This window comes from Tricharina praecox, assembly GCF_024521635.1.
Source record: "Tricharina praecox strain CBS 144465 chromosome Unknown BZA05scaffold_23, whole genome shotgun sequence".
Classification (NCBI taxonomy): Eukaryota; Fungi; Ascomycota; class Pezizomycetes; order Pezizales; family Pyronemataceae; genus Tricharina; species Tricharina praecox.
In genome coordinates this window covers 174,268-191,789 of record NW_026250425.1, presented here as the reverse complement: position 1 = coordinate 191,789, position 17,522 = coordinate 174,268, and the positions used below count along the sequence as shown (strand labels likewise).

The 17,522-nt window shown below is 55.4% G+C and overlaps 6 protein-coding genes across 6 annotated transcripts; 4 read left to right on the top strand and 2 right to left on the bottom strand.

The window, feature by feature from the left end:
• The first annotated feature begins 334 nt into the window (after window positions 1-334).
• BZA05DRAFT_133787 (uncharacterized protein) lies at window positions 335-2,955 on the top strand. The gene has a single exon (XM_051478825.1). The coding sequence runs from the start codon at window positions 629-631 to the stop codon at window positions 2,489-2,491; it is 1,863 nt and encodes a 620-aa protein (XP_051336894.1). The 5' UTR covers window positions 335-628; the 3' UTR covers window positions 2,492-2,955.
• BZA05DRAFT_133772 (uncharacterized protein) lies at window positions 2,780-4,181 on the top strand. The gene is made up of 4 exons (XM_051478824.1): window positions 2,780-3,124; window positions 3,190-3,396; window positions 3,455-4,103; window positions 4,170-4,181. Exons 2-3 carry the CDS (start codon window positions 3,216-3,218, stop codon window positions 3,892-3,894), a joined length of 621 nt encoding a protein of 206 aa, XP_051336893.1. The 5' UTR covers window positions 2,780-3,124; window positions 3,190-3,215; the 3' UTR covers window positions 3,895-4,103; window positions 4,170-4,181.
• A 1,490-nt stretch (window positions 4,182-5,671) lies between these two features.
• BZA05DRAFT_406302 (uncharacterized protein) lies at window positions 5,672-6,877 on the top strand. Its single transcript, XM_051484495.1, has one exon. The coding sequence runs from the start codon at window positions 5,903-5,905 to the stop codon at window positions 6,548-6,550; it is 648 nt and encodes a 215-aa protein (XP_051336892.1). The 5' UTR covers window positions 5,672-5,902; the 3' UTR covers window positions 6,551-6,877.
• Window positions 6,878-7,103: 226 nt separating this feature from the next.
• BZA05DRAFT_341530 (uncharacterized protein) lies at window positions 7,104-8,762 on the bottom strand (the record flags this gene model as incomplete). Its single annotated transcript, XM_051481004.1, has 2 exons — window positions 7,104-8,531; window positions 8,604-8,762. 2 exons carry the CDS (start codon window positions 8,760-8,762, stop codon window positions 7,104-7,106), a joined length of 1,587 nt encoding a protein of 528 aa, XP_051336891.1.
• A 2,102-nt stretch (window positions 8,763-10,864) lies between these two features.
• Window positions 10,865-13,627, top strand: BZA05DRAFT_447326 (uncharacterized protein; the record flags this gene model as incomplete). The annotated part of the gene is made up of 3 exons (XM_051487149.1): window positions 10,865-11,035; window positions 11,117-12,175; window positions 12,227-13,627. 3 exons carry the CDS (start codon window positions 10,865-10,867, stop codon window positions 13,625-13,627), a joined length of 2,631 nt encoding a protein of 876 aa, XP_051336890.1.
• A 500-nt stretch (window positions 13,628-14,127) lies between these two features.
• Window positions 14,128-17,281, bottom strand: BZA05DRAFT_377228 (vacuolar transporter chaperone 4). The gene is made up of 4 exons (XM_051481834.1): window positions 17,026-17,281; window positions 16,532-16,940; window positions 16,223-16,468; window positions 14,128-16,162 (listed from the first exon to the last, which is right to left on the bottom strand). Exons 1-4 carry the CDS (start codon window positions 17,028-17,030, stop codon window positions 14,495-14,497), a joined length of 2,328 nt encoding a protein of 775 aa, XP_051336889.1. The 5' UTR covers window positions 17,031-17,281; the 3' UTR covers window positions 14,128-14,494.
• Window positions 17,282-17,522: the final 241 nt, after the last annotated feature.

Genomic DNA, 17,522 nt, shown 5'->3' with positions numbered 1-17,522 from the left:
CGAACGTGCCCGACTCTCACATCCTCCAATCGCCGGCCAAGGTACCAGCAAATAGGCGTGTGCAGTGCCCGAATACGCACCCAAGTGGGTAAATAGCAATGCAATATCATCTCCGGTGAAGAACGGAGCCCCAGTTTCTCGAGTCCTCGGTCCCATAGCCAGCGCACATGGGCGAAGCAATACCACCGGAACTTCTCTCACCGATTGTAGTTATGTACACGCTTGCGTCTCCAGCTCGAACATTTCTCCGATCCCAGTCTGACCGCAAAGTCCTTGGAGAATTCACCTAGCCGTCCGCGCAGTTTCACGGAGAGACATTCCTGATATGTATACACCGGTATTTACATGGTAGATAACATATCTGCACGCAGCACCGACCACGCATCTCGTTAGATCCCGCCGCCACACGGTCCGCCGCATGTCTTGTAACGTGACGACGGGCTGTGCACGGTTGCCCTCCAATGTCTTGTACACTGTAAACCCCGCTGCTGTCGCTCCCGGTTCCATATAAACCTGCGGACAGCTTCCCCTCCTCCTCCTCCACAAACTGCTGCTGCTACTGCTGCTTGCATCTTATACCCTACTCCTCCATATCAGATCGAAAGCTATATCTGTATTCGCATTTACTATGGTTCAATGTGGGGTCTGCACCCGACTCTTCAGCACCGCCTCCGCGCTGGAAGACCACGCCAATACGACAAACCACCGCAGCTCCAAGGCCCGCAACAAAAACATCACGGTCAGCTCTAGACAACTCGTCATAGCCTCCCCGCGACGCCTGTCCTGCCACCTGTGCGATCGTACCTTCAGCGATGCCGAAGCGCGACAAGTGCACTTGAACTCTCCGCGGCACATGGCGAAGTGTGACTTTTGCGAACAACTGTTTCCTCCCAGCTCGAAAGCGCTGGAGCAGCACGTGCAGCGGCAGCATCCCTCCTGCAAGCCGTGCAATCGCACCTTCGTCAGCGCTAAGGCACTACTGAGCCATCAGAACTCTCCGCGGCACATGGAGAAGTGTGTGCACTGCGAACAACTGTTTCCTCCCAGCTCGAAAGCGCTGGAGCAGCACGTGCAGCGGCAGCATCCCTCCTGCAAGCCGTGCAATCGCACCTTCGTCAGCGCTAAGGCACTACTGAGCCATCAGAACTCTCCGCGGCACATGGAGAAGTGTGTGCACTGCGAACAACTGTTTCCTCCCAGCTCGAAAGCGCTGGAGCAGCACATGCGGATGGCACATGTTTCTTACACGCCGTCCAGTCGCACATTCTTCAGCCAGTTATCACTACAACCCCATTTAAGCCCTCCGCAACACAAGAGTGGATGCGCCTTCTGCGACGAATCGTTCACCGTTGGCACTAACGAGCTGGAGCGGCACATGCAAAGCGCCCATCCATCATGCGAGCCGTGCTCTCGCGCTTTCGTCGACCACGAGACGCTACAGCGGCATCTAGACTCCTCATGCCACACGGAGCGGTGCGGGATCTGCGACGAATCGTTCACCATCGGCACCAAGGGCCTAAAGCGGCACATGCGCGTGGCACATCCCTCTTGCAAGCCGTGTAATCGCACATTCGTGAGCCCCGCATCGCTGCAAATCCACCTGAACTCAGCGCGGCACACGGAGAAGTGCCATCTCTGTGATGAACTGTTCAGAAGCGACACGGACGGACTGGAGCGCCACTTGCGCAGCGAACATCCGTCTTGCGAGCCGTGCTCATGCACCTTCGTCAGCAAGGAGGCACTGCTGCGGCATCTTGCCACCTCCGCCCTCCATGCTCACGAGTTCCGCTGCACCATCTGCGATGCCGAGTTTGCAACCGGCCGCGCATTGCGGGAGCATACGTGTGTGGACCCGGAGGAAATCGACGCCCCGGCCGCTGTGGTTGTCCGCAACTTCTGCGACGAGTGCGAGGGGCAGTTCCGGACCAAAGATGCGTACGAGCAGCACATGGCGGTCGTCCACAAGATCGTCCGCGACGTCTTCCAGTGTCCCTCCTGCCAAAAGACGTTTCCGACGTTGTCGGCGTGGGCGCAGCACCTTGAGAGCGGGGTGTGCGCGGGCAGCGGGGCGCAGGAGATTATCGACAGAATTGTCAATGCGACCAATTCGACGTCGATGCTAGCTGGTGGTTCGCGCGGACACGCTGTAGAAGACAATGATAATGAGACGTCCCGGAGTGAAGACAGCCTGTCGGATTTCGATGATGAATCGGGCTATAGAGATGACAATAACGGCAACAATGGAGTCGTTATTCACACCCCAACCTCCACCCGGCCCCCTTCCTCTCTCTCCATCTCTCCAGATCCCCGTGCGTCTCAGTTGCCCTTTGCTTCCCAATCTTCCGGCAGCCAGCAACGCCTGCGAGTTAGTTCAACACACGCCAGCCGCCGGCAGGATGCTAAAGTACTTTCGTGCACCGAGAGCGATGATTCGGCGTCTGAATGTGGATGGGTGGCACAGGTTGGAGACAGCGATTCGGATAGCGAATAAGCGTCTGGAGGAGAGTACCGTATTGGGCTACCGGATGGTGGTGGAGGTGGTGGGGTTCGAATGGCCGAGGTGGAGCCGGGGGTTCAATGGGGGCTTACAAATGTGTCCTGAGTAATGCCATTACCTACACTGCTTAGGCGCGGGGAATTCTTTGGCGAATGGCAACGTCAAGGAAACGGAAAGTTACATATGACGATATCGATAAGCCATATCGCTGTATAGAAGACTATCCATGCCGTTAACTTGATTTGCAACCTGGGGATCCACCACTAAAAACGGCGCTTCAAAAAGCTTGTCTGCTGGAGGATTTGACGATCTCGTATCGCGAGATCAGATGTACTGTTTTACACGTCCGAGTGTCCTATTCCCGTCCTGTTTCCACTGGCCACCACCTCCAAACAACAAACATCATCCCGTCCTGTCCTGTTTCCGCTGACGACCATCACCAAAGAACCAATGCCATCCGACCCTCGCAACTCCTCTAAATCCGCTGCCAAGGCACCATCATTCGGCCGGCATATCCAGCTAACATAGCGCACCACCGGCGCACCCGGCGCGGGGACAGCGGGGCAGCGTCATATATGGCTGTCGGGCCTTCCGAAAGCCCATCGTCGTGCATACCTACATAAACCCGTATTTCCGCATCTCCACACCCCCCGCACCGTGCAAACGAACTCCCCTCACCTCTCAACCTTTAGAAAACACCACCACCACCGACATCAAGATGGCCACCGCACCCGCCCCCGTCCTCGAGCTCGTAACCCTGCGCATCACCGTCTCGCAAGAGGAAGCGCTCGCAAAGCAGGCCGCGCCAATCAACAACACCCTCCGCAAGGCGCCGGGGTTCCAGCACATCACGTGGGGGTTCCAGGCTGAGGACCCAACGGTTCTGCACTGGTTGATCCGTACGTTTCCTCTGGGGCGCGACCTCAGGCTTGATCAGCGCTGACAGCGCACACACAGGCTGGGAGTCCCTCGCGCACCACGAGGCGCTGATCGCCTCGCCCGCGTACGGGCCATTCGTAACCCTCCTCACGACCTTCGCGACACCGGCTCTGATCCACTCCACGGTCACCGTTCCGCCTGCCGCAGTGGTGGAATGGATCACAGTGACATTGACGGCAGACGCGGACCACGGCTCGCACGTTGCGCGCGCCGGCGCGCTCAAGGACGCGCTGCACGGCGTTCCCGGCTTCAAAGGAATCGACTCCGCTACCGTCATCGAGAATGAGCGCGCTATCGTCTCCCTGGTTGGCTGGGACTCGGTGCAGGCGCATGATGACTGGAGGAGCAGTCAGACGCCTGAGTTGACGGAAAAGCTCCTGGCTGTATATCAGGGGAAGGATGTGGCTGCCGTGTCGATGTGGCATGTCGTCGTTAAGGGCGAGGCTGGGCCTGCGTGAGCAGGTGAGAGTAGGGAATGTTACCTATATATCTTGTAGTTACCAGTGGAGCAGAGATGTATGTAGAGAGTACGCAATGCCGATGAGATACCTACCAACGACAGCTCACGAACAAAGATATTCTGTGACGTCCGTTGTTGTCCGGCCCCCTGGCATGCCCGGCTGGCCATGACGAACTACTATAGCCCCCACAGGGAAGATGTGTAGTCGTACGGACCCCCCATGGCCAAAACACACGCTGGTAATACATAGATGTCCTAAACCTAATAGTTCAGCGCGTTTACCGCCATGGATGACAACTCCAACGTTTACTTTTCGGTTCTTCACGATTCTCACAGCCATGGACGAGACCGAATACTACGTACTACCTACCTTACATTGAGCACGATGCCACATACCTACTCCAGCCGGATGCGAAGGTGCTCAAACAAAACAAAAGAAGAAGAAAAAAAACCAGTGCGGAAGAGGAGAGTCGTTAATTCGCGTTATCCAGAAAGAACTAGAAGATCAAACGGGGGAGAGGTATGTAACGCCTAAGCATCACCAGCCGTCATCAGCAGCAGCTTCGCCAGCCGTGTCACCAGCAGCGTCCCAAGCAGCCTCACCAGCAGTGTCACCCGCATTTCCACCCGCAGCGTCACCACCCGCATCCCCACCAGCGGCTTCCTCCCCGCCATCCGCCTCACCCAGACCAAAGTCACTCCTTAACCGCTTACGCTTATCCCTGCCGTTCTCGCCGACCCTAGCATACTGATCCCACTGCAAATGCTTGATCTCGCGGTCGGCATAATCACGGACGAAAAACGCCTTGCCCTCGAAGCCGCGGCGGAGGTCGAAGTAGCGCTTCGCCATCACGCACTCGCGGATCGAAAAGAACCGCAGAGTTACCGAGGTGTTGGTGTTGCTGTTGCCGAGAGTGCCGGGCTTCGATGACTTCGTGTTGCGGCCAGGTCCCGTGTTGGCGTGGTTGACGAATTCGAAGGACTGGGTGGTGGGGCGGGTTAGGATGTGGAGTGAGGGGAGGAGGGGGGAAGGGGTACTCACGGTGCCACCACCGGTTCCCTCGTAGGGCGAGAAACGCAGGTGCTCCAGCTCCCTCAGGACGACGTCGAGCGAGCACAGAACTTTGAGCTGTCTCGAGGCGCCCTTCAGGATCTCGTTCTCGATATCGCAGAACCAAGTATCATCCAGCAGGAACCACTTGAGCAGCTGAGCCTCGACCTCCCTGTAGATCCCGGCGCCCTCGGTGAGCTTCTTGCCCTCCACGTCGCGGCCCCAGAACCGCACCGTCACCAGCGGAAGATGCTTCTTGACCAGGTAGACCCGCTTAACCCCCTTATTATCAGGCGTACTCTGGAGGATTCCGCACGGTGTCTCGCCGGAGAACTCGTCGCTGTCGAGCAGGCGGTTTCCGTGCGGCGCGCGCAGGGAGAGGAAGAAGCCATGCTGGTCAGCGTACTTCTTGAACTCCTTGGCGCCCTCGGCGTCGCAGAAGGTGATCACGGCAGCCTGGACCTCGGGGTTGGAGGAGCGGCGCTCGGGCGGCGGGCGGAGCGGCGCGAAGTGCACTTGCCGCAAACCGCCGGGTGCCGTCAGCGAGTGGATCAGGTCGCGGATGCGAAGGTCCAAAGGAAGAGGGTGGATTATCAGCGTGTGCGTCACGAGAGGTGGCTTGTTCCCTCCCGGCTGGAATACGGGCGTGGGGGGGTCGTTGTTGATCTGCAGCCTACGCTCGCGGGGAGGGCCTGGGAAACGGTTGGTTAGATGCGGATTGCGATGGAGGGGGGAGGAAGGGGGAGAACAACCATGAGGACCCCAGTTATCAGTCGGAGTAGCAGCAGATTTATTGGTGTTTGCTGCACCCCGAGCGGGAGCAGCGTGAGACACAGGTGTCTGAGCGTGAGCACCAGGCTTTGGCGGTCCGGCGCCAGCAGCTTTCGCAGCAGCGACCGAAGCAGCTAGATTGCCAGACGTGGGGTCAAACACGCCGGCAAGGGCGCAGAGATTCATGACCATGTCAACCGGAAGCGTGATCATTTCCCGAGTGCTCATGTCCGGAGCGGCCTTGATGGGAGAGTTGAACGGACTGTCGTTTCCGGGTGGTGGCAGCATCTCGAGCACTTTCTGGCTGGAGAGGAAGTCTTCGAGAGATGTGTGGGTAGGTGTCGTATGTTCGTTGGCGAAGTTGAAATCTCCAGGAGTTTTTCGAACCGGAGTCGGAGTGACAGGTGATCGAAGAGGCTTGTTCAAGATTCCCACCGGCGTGGCACGCACCGGCGTCTTGGGAGCCTCGATAATAACCCTGTTACCTTTTGTGGGCGTGACGGTCCCCAACTCTGGCACGGGAGTCGTGGGCTCGGTGGGCTTCAGGATAGGAGTAACCGGGGCCTCCAACTTGACATCTTCCTTCACCACATCATCACCACCGTGGTCGGAAGTACTCACCGCCGAAGCCGCGGCCGGTGTCTCATCACCTAATTCGGGGTCAATACCAGTAACATCAAGCTCCTGGGCGTTCAATTCGCATATTTTAGAACTGACCTTTCGCACCAACAACTTCCTGTTCCTCGCCGTCTTCCTCCACCGAAACGTGGAGGTCCTTGATTCCCTCTGCGATGCTGGCGGTCATGGCAGGCTCACTAGAAGCTCTTCTTAGGTGTCCAGCGGAGGGGCTGTCCAGCGCCCTCAACCTTTCCTTCCTGCTCATCTGGTCAGTACTCTCCATCTTTCGTCGTTGGGTTGGTCGTTAGGTAGGAGTTTAGCGAGCGTGGAAGCAGTGTTGTCACAAAGCTTCGTTGATGCGCAGGTAAGACAGGAAAAGAAGAGTGGAATTTGGTGGGTTGTTTGCTCGTTCAGGCGAGCGAGTCACTGTCTATGACGGGCTTAGAAGTCCTTATCGAATCATGCAGATTGGTTATCGCGATCATCGCGATATAACGTGCTGTGAATCCCGTGTTGTAGGAAGTCCTACACAATTGGCTGCTGTTACTTTCCGGCAGTGTGAATCATCAGTGGAAGTCCCGATCTTGTTTCCTGGAAGCCTACCCGGCCGGCTTCTCATTTCAACCTTCGGGAGAATATCACATCAAGAGTAATGGCACTGAACTTTCAGATCCATCTCACATAGATACATGTAATAGGGTACCTCTCCGCTATGGAACGAATGGCAAGAAAAAAAACTCCAGACAAAATAACATCTACTCGACTCTCTACTTACTCATGCTGCTTTTTGACCCCGGCTCATCACCCAACAGCCGACCCTCCTCCTCTCCCATCCCGAGCCTTTTCCTCCCGACCACCGCCGCAATCGCACCGATGACGGTACTCCTCGCAACGTAAAGGCCGGCCGCACACATCCCCATGATGATGATCATGAATACCGTATCACCGCCCATTCCTGAGCCTCCACCCACCACTTCCACACACACTCTTTGCATCTTATTCATGTGCTGCGCCTTTCTGAACACAGCTTTCGTCTTCGCGAGGACGCCAACGGGCGCCAGGAGATGCGGACACATAGCACGGAGGTATGCTGCCTGCGGGTCCTTGCCACCACCGAGATAGACGGGCGTGAAGATGACGCCCGGATCCTCGAGCTTGGCGACTGCGCGTTGTGTGGAGGTGTAGAGGCCCAGTCGTAGAGAAGTGGTGGTGAAGTCCGGTTCGAAGATGGTGTTATCGGGATGTGGGGCGCCACGGTGGGCAATCACCAGGATCTTTGCGTTTGGATGCGCCTGTTGACGGAGACGCGCGAGGAAGATGGTCAATGTGCGCGTGTAGAGGTCCGCGTTTTGGCTCCTCATGAGGATATCTTGGATTCCTACGTCAACCACGACGTAATTGACGGGGTTCGTGGAAACTGATGTGCTGGGGAAGCGCCAGGGCGTCACCAGGTTGTCGATGTGTCGCGGGTCGAACTTATCCTTGATGTCTTGGGAGTGGCCAGTGAAGTCCAGCGGGGAAGTGTAGAAGTACTGTTCTGTCAGTCCCGGAAGGTGCCGGCTGTCGCAGTATCCTATGAGACATGTTCCAGCAGAAAAGTGCGAATGTCGCACGCTTAACCGCTCTCCGAGCTTGTAGTGCAGAGTAGAGAAGATAGCGTCCACAGGCGATTCGAGAGCCGCGCCCGCCGGTGGAGTGTATTTATCCGCCCTGTAGAAACCCCCGTGGCGCTCGGCGTCGATCCCCTCACCGATAAACTCAATGGTCGGTCGTAGCGACTGCTTCTCGATCCACTCGTGCCCCTGCACCACTTGCGTATTCTCCACCAGCAGACCCTCGAAGCTGATGGGCGTGCCGGGGATACTGGTAAGGCGTATTGTATGTGGCTTCAAAATCTTCCTCTCCCCCTCACCGCGTGTCTCCTTCGCAGCCTCGAACTCGATCGGAATGCGGTGGCCCTCCTTAGTGATTTTGCTCGTATCAAAGTTATCGATATTGTAGCGCACGCCCGCTCCCCCGTCCACCGATACTACAAACGAGTAATGCTCCACCGGGCCCTGTGGCTTCGGCAGCAGTTTCACCTCTGCCTTCTCACCGAACACCAGGATCGTCACCGAGTTGCCGGGCCATAGCGTCGAGTGGTACGCAGGCCAGTGCGGATGACCCGTTGGGGAGCGCAGCCATCGGCCCGTAAACTACACCACGCACCGTGTGAGCAAGCCATTACCTCGCTCCTCCAGGAAGCTATCTGCACGGGGGCCGCGTACACTAAAAAGATTGGGATGCGTTATCGGCGTAATCAGCAGCTGTGGCTGGAGCCTATACTTGGTCTCGTCGAATGTTTCCGATTTGGTGGAGCCATCGTCTGTGGCGACAGCGGACAGGAACAGAAGAGCGGCAGAGAGGACGGTGGAGACGATGCGCATTGTGGATTCGCGTCTATCGTCGGTGTGCGATCATGTGTAGGCACGCAACCAGTAGGATCTGGGATTCTTTGACCGGGTCGGGAAGGCGGTGGTGCGCTTGATAGTACCGGTGAGCGTGAGCACAGGCAGCTAGCTGTAGTTAACGCGTGGATTGACAAATGCGAGAGGAATTTGTCCGTGACCGTGGTAGTGGTGATGGCGGGTGGTATAGAGAGCGAAAGAGAGTAGAGAGAGACGAGCTGAATAGAGCTGACCAGTGACCAGCGACCAGCGACCACTGTCCACTGTCCGCTGCGCACTCCTTTTTCCCACGTCCTAGCACATCCGGAAGAAACGACGCGTGTGCTACCGCGAGTGGCCATAACTGGCTAGAGTAGATTCCAGGCAGTGGCTCAGCCAGAAGCAACCGCAACAAGCGAAAGAGAAGCTCACAAAGCCAAATATCAAGGTCGTTCAATAATCAATTCGCTCTATATCGCAGCACAAAAATGAGACAAGATCATAGTTAACGGCCAGAGAGTGAGTTCTAGAACCGCTTATCATCGGTTCAAAACGGCCGCGGCATTGTGGTTATATAGTATATTACATAAAAGACTAACTGTCGCATGTCAGGATTGAATTCATCGGCGACTATCCTTCATGGGTTGTTACATTCATGTGCCAATCAGGACAAAAAGCTAAAAAAATTTGGTTTAATCATCGACAGAAAGCTACACTTTTTTTTGTTCATTCATTGATGTCAGAAAGCTACACTCTGGTCGATTTAGGCCAGTACTCACCAACGCGAGTGATTGTGGGTGAATGACCTCGGTCACCGTGAGATAGGTAGTAACCGAAGCCTGATTGGAACCATGTTTGTTAGGATTCTGACAATCCTCCTGGACAGATGGTCCCAGCGATTAGCCGTCTGACCGCTGAGAGAGTCGTGATGTTTGATTTCTAGTACGAAGTTCGATCACCCCCAATATTGAGTACAGCGCCAACCTTTCAGCCGGGATCACAAAACTTCGCCGTATCTGCCTTAGAGACATGGTCCTCTGAGCTGTTCCACATTAATGGGAAGCCTCAAGTTGAGGTGGCGTTTCCAGAGATTGAAGCCCCCCGTCCGCGATCGGCTATGGTCGAAGTCCTCCGCTTCTGTGTCGCGGCCAGGCCCCGTGTCCATATCACCAGCGCTTCCTACTCGTACTTTCCTACCTCCAAACAGCTACCTAGGTGGCATGCAATCAAGGATAAACAAACAAACCACCGGATGGTCGAGGATACGGCTACAAAAGGACATAGTTAATCCACCGGCGTTGACAATGTATGGCTTTCAGGAGCTCATGTGGCTGACCTAAACATCTATACGAGCGCGAACTGCTGCTTAAGATTGCTGTGGTTCTAGATACTGCTGCTTGCCCCATATATATCCTCCCCTCTGCGCCTGAGGAAACCGAGCCCGCTTCTCCCCACACTCCTCGTTCTCCTCGTTCTCCCCGGTCTCCACGGTCTTCACGGTCTCCCAGCCCTCCCCGCAAGTCGACCCTCCCCGCAAAACCTCCCCGCTCTATACGGCGTGACGCATTTTACCCTAGGGTTTGTACTCTCACAAGGAATTATGTCGTGCGAGTGATGTCAGCCAACTTGAAAATTATCACGTGAAACGTTAGCGTGCCAAATGTTTGTGCGCGCGGAATGACTTTCGACAATACCCCACCATCCTCGCGTCTTCCCTCACATCTCACACACCTCACTCACCATCACTGGTCACAACCACCACAATCACACTAGCTGCGATGTCGGTCGCCTCCCCAACAAACGTGCTAACGTTTGCCGAGACACGCCGACGTTTGTTCGAATCAGTTTTTCTACCTAGCAAACCAGGTACAACCAACCCCTCGGCGCCGGTTGCCGCCCCACCAACACCTGCCCCACCAACTCCGTCACATGGTTACAACACCCGCCACCACCCGTTCCCGCTATCGTCTCCTTCCATCGACGCCGTTTCGCTTCTGCCAAGTCCGGCGGTACTGCACGCACGCGAACAACGCGCATGGGAGACCACGACTTCATTCTTGAAGTTTCCAGATGCTCCGCTACCAGATACAGTGAGGGAATGGATGAAGATCCGTGGTACACCACCAAAAGAAGCGATTGAGGCCATCAGGTACCTCATGCTCAATAATGAGGATGGTAATCTTCAAGGAAGGGAGAATCTTACCGAGTGGTATACGTGTGAGGTCCGAAGACACTTTATGCGTTGGGTGAAGAAGGAGTGTGATATACCTAGCGTAAGTTGCCCTTGTTTGGTGTGTGTGTGTGTGTGTGTGTGTGGAAGGGGTTGTGCTAATTTGTTGGTTTGTGAAAAATAGAAGCCCGAGGACCCGGCAGCACTACTAGAGAAGATCCTCAACACTTTGACCGGCGCACAGTCGATTTACCTCTACCAGTTCAGAACCTTCCTGGTACAGGTACAGATCGTCGAGCCTTCTCCGAGAAAAACGCCAAGAAGGGGGATGAAGAAGAAGGATGTGACCCAGGAGGTGAACAGAAATGATCCCCGGATTAGGTTGTTTCTCAGATCGCTCAATTCTATAATGTCCTATTCGCTTCCAGACCCGGCATGGAGCGAACTAGTCTACACCGTCTTCCTGGAACTTTGCGGAGTTTCAGTTGGTATCTCGATGAGTGAGGAGGAGGAGGCCGAGGAGGAGGAGGCCAGCACCATCATCAGTGGAAATACCACTGAGGCAGACGACGCAATCTACGACCGAATGCCACAGAGTTTTCTTACGGAGACGGACCTTGATGGCGATTCTATTATTGCTACAGACGAGGGTACTCCCATCATTCCTGCGGAGCTCGACGGACTCCCGGATTTTGACCATTACAAGAAGGAGCCCAAGGGGACGCAGGCAGAGGCTCGACGGAAGGTTCTCAAGCTGTGGGAACTTATGGAGAGAATTGGCGTTGGTGGTGGAGGAAGGAGGGGTGAGAGGGTGTTTGCTGAAGTCATAAACACCCTCATCACAATGTACATCTGCCAAACGTTTGCACAGCGCTGGGGAAGCCCTAGCATTGCTGGCCGGGAACTCGAAGATTGGGTTGAGAATACCCTCGCGCGATTGATCGTCGATATACTATTCTGCACTACAGTGAACGATCTCGACGGTGCTGGGGATGTCAGGCTCGACAAGCTTTCTCCTAGAGAGAGCTTGAGAGTAACTAGAGAGAGTATAGACAAGCGCAGGAGAGGAGGGATGGATCTGGACTTTGTTCGGACCATGGAGGAGGAACAGAAGAGACGTAGGGAGGACCTTGAGACATGGAAGAAGATCGCCATAGGAAGACTTGGAAGGCTCCGAGTGAATGAGCTCTTTGATATCATCGTGGATTGGCCCCAGAGTCTCGGTGGTGTTGAAGACCTGAAGGTAAGCGCACAGTGGCGTGGCGCTCAAGCGATCTGGACTAACAGCCCACAGACATACATTTCCACTCCTCAGACGCGAGCGCATCTCACCGCGACGTTTTCAGCAGCACTCAGTGCCCGCATACTTCACCCCGCAGCAGCAACTTCAGATGTTCTCGGAGCGTATGTTCGTTTGATCCGTGCGTTCACCGTGTTGGATCCCCGCGGTGTTCTCCTTGACCGGGTATCCAAGTGGATCCGCCGATACTTGCGCGAGCGTGAGGATACGGTACGCGTCATAGTGCGTGGTATAATGTCCGAATCACTAGTAGGACCAGATATCGAAGAGGGACTATCGGAACTTGCCACGGAGCTGGGGAAGGGTATACCCGCACTCAATGCTACGTCTGGAGGCCTTGAAGAGATGGACTACGACGACATGAACTGGGTTCCGGATCCCATCGATGCTGGTCCTGAGTTCAGGCGCAACAAGGGACTTGACGTCGTGGGCTCTCTAATTACCCTCTATGAGAGTAAGGAAGTCTGGCTCAAGGAAGTTCAGAACATCCTGTCCGCACGACTTCTCGCAGAGCCGGTCTACGACTTTCATAAGGAAATCCGGACTATTGAGCTGCTGAAACTGCGCTTCGGAGAACCACCCACGCAGAACTGCGACGTAATGCTGAAGGATATGCGCGACTCGAAACGACAGGACTCCGTAATCCGTGAAATGGCCCGCAGCACCGCACCACTGGCATTCGGCCAACTTCCTCCTTTCCACGCTAAAGTCCTTTCGCACCTATTCTGGCCCGAATTGAAACAAGACGAATTCCGCCTTCCGCCGGTAATCACACAAGCCATGAAGGCCTACCAAGAGGGTTTTGAACGCCTCAAAAAGAAGCGCAAGCTCGAATGGCTTCTGTCCCAAGGCACGGCCGCTCTCGAGATAGAGCTCGAAGACCGCGTCATCGTCGTTCCCGACGCGACCCCCGCCCAAGCCGCAGTCATTCACGCATTCAATGACAACGATAGTCTTGACGATGAGCCCCGGACCATGGCCTTTGAGCAGCTCGAGCAGGAACTCAACATGCCCGCGTCCCTCCTTCGACCGGCCTTAGCCTTCTGGACCGACAAAGTTGTGCTGCGTGAAGACCCGCCGGGATGGTACACCGTGCTTGAGAGCCTCAGGAAGGGGGATGAAGCGACCTCACCCGCGAAACAGGCGTACTATGCTACCGAGAATCTGGACATCATCGACGAGGAGAAGGCCAGGGAACGCCAGGTCGTCGAACAGTTTGTTATTGGCATGCTTACCAATGGCGGTGCTATGAATGGAGATCGAATCGGAATGATGCTGGGAATGCTGGTGCCAGGCGGCTTTAGGTGGTTGAATGAGGAGCTCGGCGAGTTTCTTGTCGAGATGAAGGAGAGGGGCAGGATCGAGCATGCTCCAGGTGGATGGAAGGTTGTGTAGACTGATTGAGCACACATTGGGAGGATAAAAAGTTGTTTAGGCGGTGTAATGGGATTGGGATTAGGATTGGGACATGATTAGGCGTTCGGTTTTAGCTGTTTGTTTGGTTTTAGAGACACCTACCTGTTGTGTTGCTCTACGTTTCTTAGCTTGCTTTACTTGTTTGTCTTTATAATGCACCATGGACTAAATTTGAGTGCGATTTGTAAATGTTTTTTTTTCTCCGACGCCGAGTGCTCTTGCGCTTTTTTCGAACGCCGAGACATCGCCGAGACATCGCCGAGACTGCATAGGATTGATATGCATAGGATATGCATCCACGCATCAATCCATCCACGCACCAGCATCAATACTGGAGTACGCACAAGCAAACCGGCACTCAGCGTAAAAGCATTATATAGGCAATTACTCAAGATCCACTACTTCATCAGCCGCATGGATGAATCACCTTTATCGGCACCGAGAAATCATGATTACGAAAATAGCCCATCAATTCGCATCTCCTTCATAGCATCAATACTCGACAAAAACCGCACTCACGCACTCACGCAAGTAAATACGCACTCAATGCAAAAGCATTATGTAGGCAATTACCTCAAAATCCGCAACTTCATAACCAGTGACCAATGACCAGCATGTATCACCATTGTCGGCACCGAGAAATCATTACGAGAAACACCCCATCAATTCAATTCCCATCTCCATCATAGCCTCAATACTCGACAAAAAAAAACACACTCACGCACGCACGCAAGTAAAAAAAACAACCACACGCAAAACAAAACAAAACCAAGCATTCACCGCAAACGCATACGCATACTTAAGCAGTTAAGCAGTTAGTTGTCTCATCCCCATCCATATCCATATCTACAACTCCAACTTCCCCACCTTCCCAGGCGCGCCGACCTTCCCCTTCATAGCGCCGACAAAGTTGACCGCGATGGCGACCACCATGAGCACGCAGAGTATGGTAGGTCCATATTTCTCATGGTAGCCCACGGCGCGCCTAGCACGCATCATTCTTACGCGCCAGAGATACAATCCGGCGGCGTAGACGAGACTTGCGACTGCGGTGATGGTGAAGCCGAGGGAGGCGTAGAGCAGGGCGCCGGTGGTGTCCGCTGCGAAGTTCAGTAGCGTCGTGGCTACCGCCGACATGATGATTGCGAACTCGAACCACGAGAGGAACGTGCGCTCCGCCGCGAAGTACACCTTTGGCTCCACGCGCACGGGGACGAAAATGCGCTTGCCCGGAGGTGCCCGGAATTTGCGCGCGTAGACGGTGCCCGAGAGGAGCGTCGGGATCTCGACTTGGGTGGACCGCGGACGCGGGATGAGGTAGCTGAGGTAGTGGAGGGCTAAGGTTCCGGCGCGTTGCACACGCTTGGTAAGGCCCGGCTGGCGCCGCCGGCGCAGCGGTGTGTCGTCTTCGTCGTCAGAGGCTTCCGAGTCGTAGATCGGGTAGTCTTCGGTCTCTTGGTTGTCCACTGCGAGACGCTCTTCTTCGTCCATTACGCCGTTGCCGCCTTGGTGCGTGACCGCGGTGGTGGTGTGGCCGTTGCCGTTGGATTCGGTGATGTCGATGAGGCGCGGCTCGGCACCGTTGGCGGGGGTTTGGGTGGCCGAGGGGGCGTCGTCTTCATCTTCGGTATCCGATGGGTCGTCGGATGTGGAGACGGATGCGCTCTGGTTCGGCCGCTCGATGCCGAAGCGATGCGTGATGGGCTTGCGGATGTCGATGTGCATCTGCGGTGCCCAGTAGGGGAGAAGATCGATCTTGTCGGGATGCAGCGTGCAGCATCCGTGGATGAACTTTGAGAACTTGGGGACGGCCTCGACGAGATGGGAAGAGGTGAGTTCCTTGACCCACTCCGGTGGTTCCTGTCCCGCCTGTGTCTGCAGCTTCACCTCGAGTATGGCGTATGGGAAACGCTCGATATCTGCCGCTGGCAACTGACTGAACGGGAAATCGATTCCGATATCAGTCCTGCGCCAGCCCTTTCCTGAGCGCTGCTTGCCGTCCCAGTTATCCTCACGGATGAGCGAAAGTTCTGTATCGAGCGAGATACGCACGCGGGCGTCGCCCGGCAGCTGGAACGCCGTGCGGTTGTAGAAACTCCTCACCACAGGCTGCAGCCTGTGGGCAAGCACAGTGTACTGCACCTCCCTCGCAAGCGCCTCAAGGGACTCGATCTCTTGCACGCTCTTCTTTCCCTCCTTGCGCATCTTCTCGAAGGCTTGTTGAACGGTATACTCGCCGCGGAGAAAGGCATTGATGTTCTTCTCCTTCAATGAGAATCGCGCCTTGACGGACTTCTCACCAGTCCAGTCCTCGCGATGCGTCTTGCGCTCGACGAAGATCTGTTCCGTCTCCATTCCTCCGTACCAACGCAATCGCACAGCCTCGGCGCCTTCGTCCTTGCGGAGACGGCCAAGATACAGCTCGAAATCTTTGTTGTCGTAGTAGATGGACGAGATGGCGGCATCGTCTTTCTCAAATTCCTTGTTGGCATTGAACACCAGGACGGGAAGATGCTAAACAATTCCGTCAGCCGTCATGCCTCCCTCATCCTCCCCCCTTCACAAATTACCCACCTTGAGAATAATCAACTTGAGCTCCGTGATGTTATCCGGATGCACCCAATACTTTGTCGTTTGCCTGACGAAGTTCTGCTGCGAGCCACCGGCCGAGGAGTCTCCCTGCGTCGGGTGCCCACGCGTACGGACAAGGTCGTACAATCTCGAGAGCTTGACGATGAACTCGTCGTAGTTATCACGGAAGAACGGCTTCGCATTCAGGCGCGCGGAGAAGATTGGGCGCAGGGTCCAGCCGGTTTGTTTCTAACCCAATTAGCCTCTTCATCCCCGAACGGGCAGATAAAAAGAAGGGTGTGGTGTACTCACATCGTGCTTCTTGATGATCTTCTGAAAGCCCGTGTAGTTGAGCTGCGTGAACTTTGCCAGATCGTGGACATCGGCGATGATATCGCTCAGGTCCTCCTCGAGCATTTCAAAGTCCTCCTCAGTGGGCGCCTGTTCCCCAGTGCGTCGCGAATCCAGCAGCTTGATGACATCCTCGACCTCCTTCTGCGACACCTTGATGCGCCGCACGATCTCCCCGCTCTTGACCTTCTGGAACGTGAACACCTTGTCGAGCTCGGCCTCCAAAACCCGCACGAACGCCTTCTCGTCGTCCTCGGTCCATTGGCTGTGCGCTGACAGCCGTGTCTTCAGCTCCGACTTTAGGTCGTCGTACGCTATGTAGTGGTATTGGTAGTCCTTGATCAGGGACGTGCGGAGTTGCTGGCCGAACCTGCGATGTTCACCACCGTCAGTAACACACACAGACACGCACACACGGACACACCCTTCTCTGCCGCTCTGCCGCTCTCACTCACTTCATGATGTCTCAATCGCTCTTGCCTTTCTTTCTTTCGTTTTCAATCCTGTCCGTCTCGTGTCGTCTCTTCTATCCGTCTCGTCTCGTATCGTGTAAAGTGTGCCGTTTGTTATGATATGTGCGCCTTCAGGTAAAGTAAGGGTGTGCTGCTCGTTTATCGTTTATCGTTCTGGAGAGAGAAAAAAAATACAGAGGAGGTTGGGATTCCCTCTCTATCTACCGAGCAGCGCGAGCGAGCATTTTACTTTGGGACTTTCAGACTCTACGTATCATGCAGGAAGCGAGAAAGAGCTCATCATCATCTGGCAACAATCCTTGCGGAGCGTGGTCCGTGTAGCGCCTTGGCGGAGTGATCACGGGCACGGGCACCGGCGCGGGCGCGGGCGTGGGCAGCGGGCAGCGGACATGCGGGACTGGGACTGGGACTGGGACGGAGACGGAGGCGGAGACGGAGACGGTGATCTAAACGGCGACTGGAATGATGGCCGATGGCGG

Excerpts from the sequence above, each read along its gene's own strand:
- BZA05DRAFT_133787 (XM_051478825.1), top strand. The coding sequence starts at position 629 with ATGGTTCAATGTGGGGTCTGCACCCGACTCTTCAGCACCGCCTCCGCG.
- BZA05DRAFT_133772 (XM_051478824.1), top strand. The coding sequence starts at position 3,216 with ATGGCCACCGCACCCGCCCCCGTCCTCGAGCTCGTAACCCTGCGCATC. Across the intron at positions 3,397-3,454 it reads GGTTCTGCACTGGTTGATCC|GCTGGGAGTCCCTCGCGCAC; the intron begins GTACGTTTCCTC and ends GCGCACACACAG.
- BZA05DRAFT_406302 (XM_051484495.1), top strand. The coding sequence starts at position 5,903 with ATGACCATGTCAACCGGAAGCGTGATCATTTCCCGAGTGCTCATGTCC.
- BZA05DRAFT_377228 (XM_051481834.1), bottom strand. Across the intron at positions 16,469-16,531 it reads AGATCATCAAGAAGCACGAT|AAACAAACCGGCTGGACCCT; the intron begins GTGAGTACACCA and ends TAATTGGGTTAG. Across the intron at positions 16,163-16,222 it reads TCAAGTTGATTATTCTCAAG|CATCTTCCCGTCCTGGTGTT; the intron begins GTGGGTAATTTG and ends GGAATTGTTTAG.